This window comes from Echinops telfairi, unplaced genomic scaffold (assembly GCF_000313985.2).
Source record: "Echinops telfairi isolate 266 unplaced genomic scaffold, ASM31398v2 ScPeMD7_7466;HRSCAF=8504, whole genome shotgun sequence".
NCBI classification, from domain to species: domain Eukaryota; kingdom Metazoa; phylum Chordata; class Mammalia; order Afrosoricida; family Tenrecidae; genus Echinops; species Echinops telfairi.
The window spans coordinates 492,875-503,538 of record NW_022111366.1 but is presented as its reverse complement, the minus strand read 5'-3'; the positions used below and the strand labels follow the sequence as shown (position 1 = coordinate 503,538).

The window sequence follows — 10,664 nt, the reverse complement described above, 5'->3', positions numbered from 1 at the left end:
GGATCTGTTGGTGGGAGCGCCACCTGGGCTGCTACTCTGCAGTAAAGTCTGACAGCTTTCTGGGACCCTCTCCCTTTCTGCATGCAACCAGACAGTCACAGATGAAAGCCTTTGTTCAACAGGACCTTCTGAGACACCCTTTGCTCTGCTAGCATGACCTCCACCTGGACGGCTGCCATGCTGTCTGGGACCCGATTCTGACCCACAGAGACCCCATAAGACAGAGGAAAACTGCCCTGGGGGGTTCTCAGGCTGTAAATCAAGCGCCCCCTAAATCCCTACGACTGCCCTCTCCCCAGCCAATCTAGTTCACACGCTGCCTCCAGGTTACCCATTCCTGAAGACCAGGTACATTCATCCCTCACTCCTCTGTTTGAGGCCCTACAAGATTCCGTTTTACCTGCTTTTGAGACCCTTCCTAGGTAGCCCTCCCCCAGGCCCTGTCCCAAACAAAACCCACTGCTGTCAAGTTGATTCCCCTCATAGCATCCCTGCCAGCACCGCAGAGCGGTTTCCAAGGCTGTAAACTTTGAGAGCAGACTCCCACACACACTCACGGTTCAGTTCGCAGTCAGGTGCTTCAACAGCACAACCCCCAGGATCCTCTGTCATACCTCCCACTCCTCCCCAAACCAGATGCCAAACGCAGACACCACGCCCATGGGGCGGGTAGTCACACTTTCCTTCAACAGAAGGACCTGCCCTGCCCTCTCTAACACAGCCCACCCAGCTTGTCTTTAGAACTGTCTCTGGTTCTAAACGTGTGTGTTGGGGTCAGGGGAGAGGGGTTGAAACACCTCCAGTCCAAAAGAATGTCCCCTATCACTAAATTTACCAATGCTCACATGTAAATTAAGAGACCTTCGATGTCTGATGCACCCAGCAGTCCCTGCCAAACGGCAGAGGGGCAAAAGCCCACAACTTCCTGACCTTCCCCTCTTCTCTTTCCTCTCAGGTCTGTGTCACCTGCTCGACACCACCTCTCACACTGTGATGTTTGACAAGTTTTGCTTCCTGTAATTAGATCCTTTTAAACAAGGGGACTTCAGAAATCCATGGATGGCATAGCTTCACCTCAGGAGCCTTAGTACAGGCGGGTGCTGGGGCTTTGAATGGAGATCAGAAGGTGACAGAAGATGAAGAATAAAAATGAACCTACCAACTTGTTCCTGAGTCACTGTCACTGTTGGAAGAGATGAGATCTTTTCCTTATCCGCAGGGGGAGGCCCTGTGTTTTCCAGTTGTCCTAAAAGCTACCAGAGAAATAAAAAGCAGCAACTGAGGAAGCTGAGACAGTTAAGGTTTATTGTGCCAACCTGGCCTAAAAACACGTGGGGTTAATTGAAGGGCGGAGGGATAAATGGCTCGGTGAGCCTCGCCTTTCTAATTCTCAGGTCTCTTGCTTTCTGATGGTTGGACCAGGGTGCAGCTGCCTTAGCCAGTTCCCTGCTTCAGCTGGCAAGGCTCACTTCCTGCAAGACATCCCTGAGGAGAAGCCACATGGACCTATCTTGATGCAGCCCTGGGTGCTGGAGCAGCTGTGTGGAGACCCCTGCCAGCACTGAGATGCTTACACACTCACTGATTCGGCTTTCCTCCTGCAGTCAGCGTCACTGCGTGTGTTTTGTGAGATGGAGGAGGACTTTGTAGATCGATGTTGGACATATGGACTAATGTTGGACTTATGGGCTTGGACAGCACTGGGTTAGGATGCTTTCTTGATGTGCACTTACCTTCATATAAAACTCTCTCTTATCTATATATTGAGTTTCTGTGGATTTGTTTCCCTAGTTTACCCAGACTAACACAGAAGGCAACAAATAGCAGATTGTCGCAATATCCCTGGGGAAGGGTGATGCTCCAGTTGAGAAAAAACAGTGGAGCTCATGGAAAGGGTACACAAGGTTCCAAGAGGCACAGGTTTCCCCTTTCCTGCCACTAAAGCCAAAAGCAAACCCACTGCCATTGAGTCAAATCTGAAGGAGCCCTGGTGGTGTAATGGATTAAACAGTGGGCTGCTAACCAAAGGGTCAACAGTTCAAAACCACCAACTGCTCCTTGGGAGGAAAATGGGTTTTTCTGCCCTCGTAAAAAATAACGGCCTCAGAAACCCAAAAGGGCAGTAGTTCTGGTCTGTCCTCTATATCGCTATAAGCATGAGTCATGCTGCTAGAACACGCATAATTGACACTGGTCTAAGCTGATAGAGACTGACCAAGGACACACCTGAGGACATAAGCAACTTCAGCAGCATTTGGCGATGTCATGAATAAAACTACAGCCTAATAAAAATAATGTTTAACTGGTCAGAAAATTACTCTCTGTTGGAAGGAAGAAATGGATGGGCGTATGGAACACAGCGTGTGGTTGTTAGGTACCATGAAGCTGGACCTGACTCCCAGTGACTCCATCAACAGAACCGACCCTACCCAGTAACACACCATCCTCACACCTGTTGCTGTTTGAGACCATCACTGCAATCTCTGGTCAACCCATTTGGCCGAGGGTCTTCCTCTTTTTCACGGACGCTCTACTCGACCACGCACGACTCATAGGCACCCTAGAGGATGATGGGAGCTGCCCCTTGGGGTTACCAAGACCACCAATCTTTGCCGGAGCAGGCAGCCTCCTCGTGCTCCCATAGAGTTGCCGTGGATGTGAACGACAGTCTTTGTTCTTCGCAGCCCACTGCATAAGCTGCAGCACCACTGGGCTGCTCACCCTCCTGGCAGTCCATGGCACACTCAACGCTCTTGACCAACACAGTGCGAAGGCATGACTCCCTCAGTCTTCCTGGGTCACCGCCCAGCTTTACATGCATATGAAGCAACTGGAAAGCCCATGACTTAGGCAGGGGCACCTTATAAGGTAAGCCAAAGCAATAGGGGAATTAACGGATAACAACTCTGATATGAACATACTTGCTGTTCTCAGCAACCCCCAGGGGAATGCAACACCATCAATGAAAATGAACACAGCAATGGAAGGGATTCTCCTTGACACGGAGAAGCTTCTCTGCCCCTTCTTTCCCTCTGCTTCCTCCCTGACTTGGCTCTCGTTGGCAGAGCCTGCTTCCTCCCACGAAGACTCTCCATTACGTAACACCAGTCCAGTTTCTCCTTGGTAATCAGGATCACTCTCCTTTTGAAGGAAGGCACGGAATTCTTTAACAGGATGCAACAAGAGTAAGGTGACCAGATTTTAACATTGGTAAAGCGGGGCACCATCGATACACCTCATATCCTGGCGAAATAGCCACATGGCAGCCGAAAACTGTATACTCAAACTTGTCGTGCATTCTTTCCAAAAATCGGGACTTTTTAAAAATGCCACAGGACGCGGGAAATTTTGTTAAAAAGCGGGACGTCTGGTCACCTTAAACAAGAGGCCAAAATTACAATAAAGTTTCTCAAGAGACGTCTCCTTTCTGCTATAAAGACCTTAGTGCCTAGGAGGCACATGGATGCTGAGCTGATAGACCCCAAATCATATATCCCTTAGGAAAATGGAAACGCAAAGGCTCAAAGTACCAGGGAAAGCTGAGTGAATGGTATTTAAAAAATGAGCACCAGAAAATGGGAGGCCTGGGCGCGCTGAGCCCACGGAGCAAACCCCCTGCACGGGCAGCTCTCACCTGAGTTACAATGGCATCCAGCTCCGTCTGACCCCAGGCGTAGTCCTCGGGGTTGGAGTGCAGCATCCCGTACCTACACCCGAGAGACAGACAGTCAGCAGCGGCAGCGACCACGCTCTGCTTCAGACCACAGACAACCTGACCGAGGAGCTCACTTCCTTCACCGCTGTGAATGCATTCGTCCTCTGCAGCCAAGGGGCAAAGATTCCTTGAGATTCACACTCTCATGTGGATTTACTTTCTAGAGAGAACTCCTCGTTCCTGCGGCAGAGAACAGCCCTGGTAGGCTCTCTGCGTCAAAACTGAAAGCAAGTACAAAGGGCGGCAGCACGTCTCTGCGGTGTTGCTGGGGCCCGCGTCTATGGCTGGAACATGTTTTCAGAAACTCGAAAACAAAACCCAAACCAAAAAACCCTAAACCTCACAGCCATTGAGTCAATTCTTGACTCACAGCCGCCCGACAACCAGAGAAAGGAAACAAAGTAGTAACTACCGTTTCCCCGACAATAAGACAGTGTCTTATATTAATTTTTGCTCCCAAAGATGCACTAGGTCTTATTTTCAGGGGATGTCTTATTTTTCCATGAAGAAGAATACGGTACACATTTATTGTTTGTTGTTTTATTAAAAGAGACCTTGCACTTCCTGTCTGCTCTGGCTGCGCAGCAGCGCCTGCCGCTACGGTCCAGAGTCCAGAGTTACAGTAGCTTCAGGGGGCCTTATTTTCAGGGGGATGCCTTATATTTCAGCGAGAGGCAAAACTGTAAGTAGGTCTTATTTTCAGGGGATGTCTTACTTTCGGGGAAACGGCATGTGAAGGGCCTTCTGAGCAGAGTCAGCTGTGCGAAGTAATGTTCCCAACGAGAGAGCAAATGCCACTGTGACCCCTGTCATACTAGGTCTGCCACTTTTGTTTCTTCTAACAAACCTTTTTACTTTGGAAAAAGAAAATAGATGACCTACTGCTGCTGCCTTATGGACAATCTCATTAGCTGACATCTCGCATTTACCACATCACAAAAAATATACAATTCAACTCTTTAGCGCATTAACGACACACACGATAGAGACTGGTGTCCCTGATGGGGCCCCTGCTCGGTGGCCCCCTGTGCGCATAGAGGAAAGCTCACACAGCACAGTACTTCACCACCAGGAAGGGAGAAGGGATGCTGATGGGGTGCCAGGTGGTACAGAGTGGGACTAGAGGGGGCGTGCCTAGCAGGTCCTGGGTACCATGGGGGCTGGGGCAGTGGCAGCTGATGCCCTGGGGTGGGCTACCCTGGGGGCTGTGGAAGAAACAAGATCCTAGGGTCTGGTCCCAGCTCTCAGGACCGAGGGATGGCAAGGACAAGCAGGGCCACAGTCGAAAGGAGCCTTCAGACAGGACTCCTTGTCAGGGGACTGACACTTGTGCAGTCCCTAACATGTCCTCAATGTCCTCTCCTTGGTGGACACTAACCAGGCAGGGATGGGATCACTAGCAGCTGCAGTTTAAGGTCACGGGTACAAGCTGGGTGTGGCCACCATGGCCTAGGACAGTCGATTCTCATAGGGAGATGAGGGTGGTGAGAGGAAGGGCTGGCCCAGTGAGCACTAGGGGAAGCCAGGATGAGGGGTTGGTGGGGTAAACCAATACCCCTGCCTTCCCACTCACAGACAGGGAGCCCCCCTTGTCCCCTACAAAACCACATAAGGCAGTGAGTGCATGAGTTGGGGCCATCCTGAAAACACAGAGGGTATGAGAAGGAGGGGAGCATGGGGATGGGGAGGTCACACTTTCGCCCCCTCCCCTGGCTCTGCAGACTGGGCAGCCCTCCCCTACAGGTGGCGGTGGGGGCTGAGTCCTCCTGAGGTGAGGTGGGAGAAGGGGAGGCAGCAGTGTAAAGCAACCTCAAAAGTGGCCCAGTGAGACATTCACAGGGCGGGGTAGGGGGGTGATGATGTGGCCATCCTTCACTTTTACATATGGCTGGTTTTCGAGTAATGACCTGGCCTTCGGAGCATAACCGTGTTGATGAGTAAGAAAGTGTAATCTGTTTTCCATTTTAGAAATTTTAAGAAAATCTTCCCATATCGTGTAGCGGGGAAAACCCACAAATATGGTGCCCAACGTGGCAGGGACCATCTCCTTCCTCACCTCAATATAAACAGAACCAGACATATCAAGTACTCAGACATCCTACGGGGCCAGGAAGACTCTCCCGAGCCTTCAACAATACAATATAAAATTCCGATGCATTTAGGCTGCAGTAGCTAAAGACACTGAGTCTAGCCGGCTGCCAGTCACAGCTGCATACTCACCTCGGTCGCTCTTCCTACCTGAGCAGGTAGCCAAGGAACGACGGCACCTAACAAGCTGCTACTGTACCAGAGCGAGACTGAAGGACACTTACCAGGACAAAGGGTGGGGGGATCTCGGAATTGCAGAGTTTGCAAAGAATCCTGCAAAGAGCTGCTGTATTATCCTGCAGGGGGAGGGAAAAAATAGCTATGACAAGGTAAGAATGAAAGCCTTCTACAGAAATCCCTGCCAGGCCAATCACCAGCACTTCCCCCAAACACAATGGCTTTTCATGATCACACAGGAGATCGCAGTCAGTCGGCTACTGGTGGCTTGCTACTTTGCTCTGTGGCCATCTTCCCGAGCTTGGCTAGCTTCTCAGTGAAAAGCTGTCTGTGGATGAGGCTGGTAAAGGGTCTGCCACTGTAACGTGGAGTGTCCGTTCCAAGCTATGCTCCCGGGATCTCTGGCACCGACAGGAGGAGAGGCGGAGAGCGATGCCACGCTGAGCAGTGAGGTCCTAGGCCGCGTGTCTTCGAGGGAAGTTCTGTTTCTATGTGCTTTATACGACGGGCTTGCTCTGTGTGAGACATCACTGAAAAGGTTCGTTCCTCTTCTTAGGATTTTGGGTGATTTTATTTTATGCCATATTGCACCACGCCACGGTGACGCAGTGGTTAAACACTCAGCTGCAAACCGCAAAGTTGGCAATTCAAACCTACCAGCTGCCCACGGGAAAACGATGCCGTAGTCTGCTTCTGGGACCCTGTGGGGCAGTTTAACTGTGTCACATAGTGTCACTATGGGTTGGAGTTGATTCAAGAGCAGCGGGTTTTTAAATATTAGCTCTCAAAAGGTGTTTCACAAACTTATAACACAAACACCCATACATGCTTAGCATTTGTCACTTTGCACATTTTAAATGTTCGGTTTGTGATCCTAATTAGTTGACCTCTATTGCCCAAAGGACATTGAGATAAGACCTTAGCAAAAGAAAATGCATGTAGCTTAGCTCACCTGTTCTGACTTTTAACCTCCTGGCAGCAGCTCATACTATCCAATTAGATAGTCCCTAGGATCCCTGGGGGCCTAGCGGCTATGCCATGGGCTGCTAACCACAAGATCCAGTCGTTCAAAACCACCAGCTGCCTCTCAGGAGAAAGATGAGGCCTCCCACTCCCATCGACGTTATAGTCACAGAAACCCACAAGGGCAGGTCTACCCTGTTCTGCAGGGCTGCCAAGAGCAGGCACTGACTTGATGGCAGTTAGTTGGGCGGGCAGAGTTGAGAGATGCCCTGTGCGGCAGTTGGATGATTTTATGCCTTTTTTTTTTATGTCAACTTGCGTTTAACAATGCAGAGGTAGAGTGCAACCTGTCAATCCTCCCTCTCTCTGTCCCTTCACCTTCATGCTTGCTGGGAGACTGCCTGACTCCAGGGGCAGCCCCATGCGGCTGTCCAACTCCCTCACTGTCATCAAGGAGTAGATGACAATCCTGGAAGTGGGTGCTACAGCAACAACAAAACATGTTTGCAGAACCTAGAAGTGGGCAGAAGCTGGAAGAACTATGAGGAGAATATTTAGACACCCTCAAAGAAAGAGAAGAAACTTTTTAGGAAATTACAAGCGCATGCTAAGGGGGAAATAAAGAAAAATCTTATAGGAAACTGAAGGGAAAGGATCCTTAGACCTACAGTGGCGTTGTGTTTAGCAACAACATTACTGTCTACCCTAGCTTGGACAGTAGACCTGGGTTTGTTAATGCTAGTCAGAATGCTGAAGATGCCCCCAACTGTTCCTTAAGGCACATATAAAATGAGAGGAGAGGGGATTAGATAAAAAGGAATTCAGTTGAAACAAACTTTGAAAATTCCCAGTCTCTTCAGATAGTAGGTGATACTAAAATTGAGAAATGACTTGAGCCAAGATCAAATCCAGAGCAAGAACATGATTTAAGATGAAGCCACAAGAGTGTCTATAAAATTGTCACAATCTCAGAAAGCACTAAGATGGTATAGCAAAGAGCCACTCATTTAAACAATTAGTCTCTAAGAAGCACAGCAGCAATCCCCACAGAAGCCCAAGGTAATGAAGAGATCATTTCAAAGATAGTTGTGAATATGGCTTTTGGTTCATGGCGTGAACGTAAGGTTAACTGGAGGCTTAAAGGATTTAAAAAGAAACACTGCCAGATTATGCCGAAAGGGCAGAGAGCACAAAATGAAGAGAAACCTTTGAGTTCTCAAGACCCTACAGGCAAAAAGGAGGCTGGGGGCACTATGCAGCACAATAGGGGCAACTTTTCATGGGAGACAAAGGATAACTTGGAACCAAGAGTCCACAGGGAGGAAAGAGGAACCACAGAGAATCACTTCGGGCAGAAGGAGGACCAAGTCCCAATTAAGTGAGATGTAGTCAATTACTTAAGCTAGCCCCTTCTAGCCATCCGCCCTTACATGATGCATTACAAATCCCAGCCTCGATGCCGGTGGTTGCAATCCCATCTCGGAGGGAGTCCTCTGTCACAGGATGAAGGCGCGATGTCCTCCCAGTCTCCACCTTAGTGGAGAGGGTGACTCAGGTCACACCTCTTGTTTTTTGGGAGTGTGCTCTGCTGAAGACCAAAAGCACCCCTGCCCCACGTGAGAATGAGCCACCTGAGAAGCAGGGGCCCAGAGAAATCCCAGGACCATGCGGAGAAGAGCCGCCAGGGGAGCGGGTCCCGATCTCTGTCTGAAGGGGCAGAGGCTGACAGCAGGGGCACTAGAGGCTGCGGCACGGAGCCACGGGACAGAGCGAAGGCCAGAGACCCAGGCGAGGTTGGTGTCAGAGTAGGAAGAAGAAGGACGGGGGACAGAAGCATATCTGCCTTGGGTTTGAGTCAAACTGGATTCACCTTCTCCCTTGTGTACTGAGAGGAAGTCAGATAAGGCCCCTTCATGGTGTTTCTATGTCGAGGAACTTCATACACCAGAATCATTAAGAACTATTAATTCCTTTAAGTTAGGAGCCCTGGTGGGGCAGTGTTTCAATGCTCAACTGTTAGTGAAAAGGTTGACAGTTTGAACCACCGGCCATAAAGACGCACGGCCTTGGCGACCCGGGGGCAGTTCTACAGCGCCACTGTGTGTCAGAATCCCCTCTAAGGCACGAGGTCTGCTTTTCTGTCTTGTTTCCCAGAGGGTCACAGCAAAGATTAAACCAGAGCAAAGACAAGCGTAGAGAAGAAAATGGAGGAAACAAAACCCCACAGGAAATAGGTAGGAAAGGTCAGGAGCATGCGTACAGGGGCTGGCCTTGAAGAAAACAAGAAAACACCCAGTCTCAGGAAACAGAGGGTGAAGTGAATACTGATGCAGGGAAGGTGAGTGGGGGAACCATCCGCCAGTGAAAAAGCAAGGAAAAGTGGACCCCAAAGTGGCAATTTGGTGGGTAGGAGGGGGGAGAAACCGTACACAGAGGGTAAGGATTTAGAAGTGGCTCAAATCAAGTAAAGAAGAGAAAGTAAACTACATGCAGTGAAGTTGGCACACAAGACAGTGGATTAACTTCTGGGCCCCACAGACTATTACATTAACAAGAGGCTATGAAACAGTTGCAACAGTTATTTGTTATATAGACTAATCCCACTGAATTGGGTCTCCCATATCCTGAGTTTGTCTAAAGAAGGATTGTCTGCAATTTACTTGAAAATCCACAAAACTGAAGATAAATAATGTACGCGCAGACAGATATACAATAGAGCAAGGGTACGAAAAGGTTAATGGTTCAGTCAAAGTGTGGGAGGAGGAAAGCACAAACTCAAAAGGAGCAGTCTCCACCCCACGTTGACATGACAGGAAGGTTATACTCCACTCTGGCAAATACGGTAGCAACTAACTACAGGTGGCTCCTGAGCGCGTGAAATGTGGCTAGCGTTAATGAGGAAAGTTAATTAGAATCTAATTTTATTTCATTTTAGTAATTTGACATTTGAACTGATACTGCTGCATGTGATTAGTGATTGTCGAATTGGACATCTCACAGCTCTAGGTTCAAACACTACTGGGTTCAAGGCCTGACTTTAGTAATGGCTGGTCCTTTATTTTTGAGTCTCCGCTCATCCTTCATGAGCTTCATGGAACACTATTTTAAGCAGATTCGAACAGCATGAAGCATAATACCGTGCACACAGCAAACATTTTAAAAAATTAATATTCATTATTCCTACTAAATGGGATTCACAAAATCAGGGTCTACTATCTGTTGTGCTAATCACTACATCCCCAGTGCCCAGGACAATGCCCATGCATAAAAGACAGGAGACACATTTGTTGTATGAATGGTTTGTAGTCAGATGGCTCCACATTTATTCCTATCACATTTCACTGCCCACTACTCTAATTTGTTGAGATCTTTCTGAATCCTAATGGCATACAATATATTTGATATCCCTTTCATTGCCTTCTGAAATTCTGATAAACAAATAAATCACCTGTATTCATCTGAAACATTAGTAAGAATGTTGGCCATAGACCTGTATCATTAGTTTTATAACCCTTAAGTTTACATTAGTTATTAACTGGTACTAGATGCGAAGAATCTTCACTTTAGCTTGTTTTTTTCTTCATGAACATTTTTACATTTATTTTTATGCTTGAAATTGACTACATGAGATTCCAGAGCAAGTTTTTTATCAATGAAAAAGATCTTGGTATAAATGAGAGATTTTTTAAAATTAGAAGGTTTTTGTTTGGTTGTTTTTTTT

At 48.3% G+C, this 10,664-nt stretch overlaps 1 protein-coding gene across 1 annotated transcript in view; it reads right to left on the bottom strand.

The window, feature by feature from the left end:
* RNF115 (ring finger protein 115) overlaps positions 1-10,664 on the bottom strand; it is a 29,998-nt gene that overhangs the window by 2,636 nt on the left and 16,698 nt on the right. The window contains exons 5-7 of the mRNA XM_045283706.1: positions 6,028-6,099; positions 3,635-3,707; positions 1,160-1,253 (exon numbers count right to left, since the gene is read on the bottom strand). Coding sequence (XP_045139641.1) covers positions 1,160-1,253; positions 3,635-3,707; positions 6,028-6,099 — 239 coding nt within the window. The remainder of the gene's footprint in view (positions 1-1,159; positions 1,254-3,634; positions 3,708-6,027; positions 6,100-10,664) is intronic.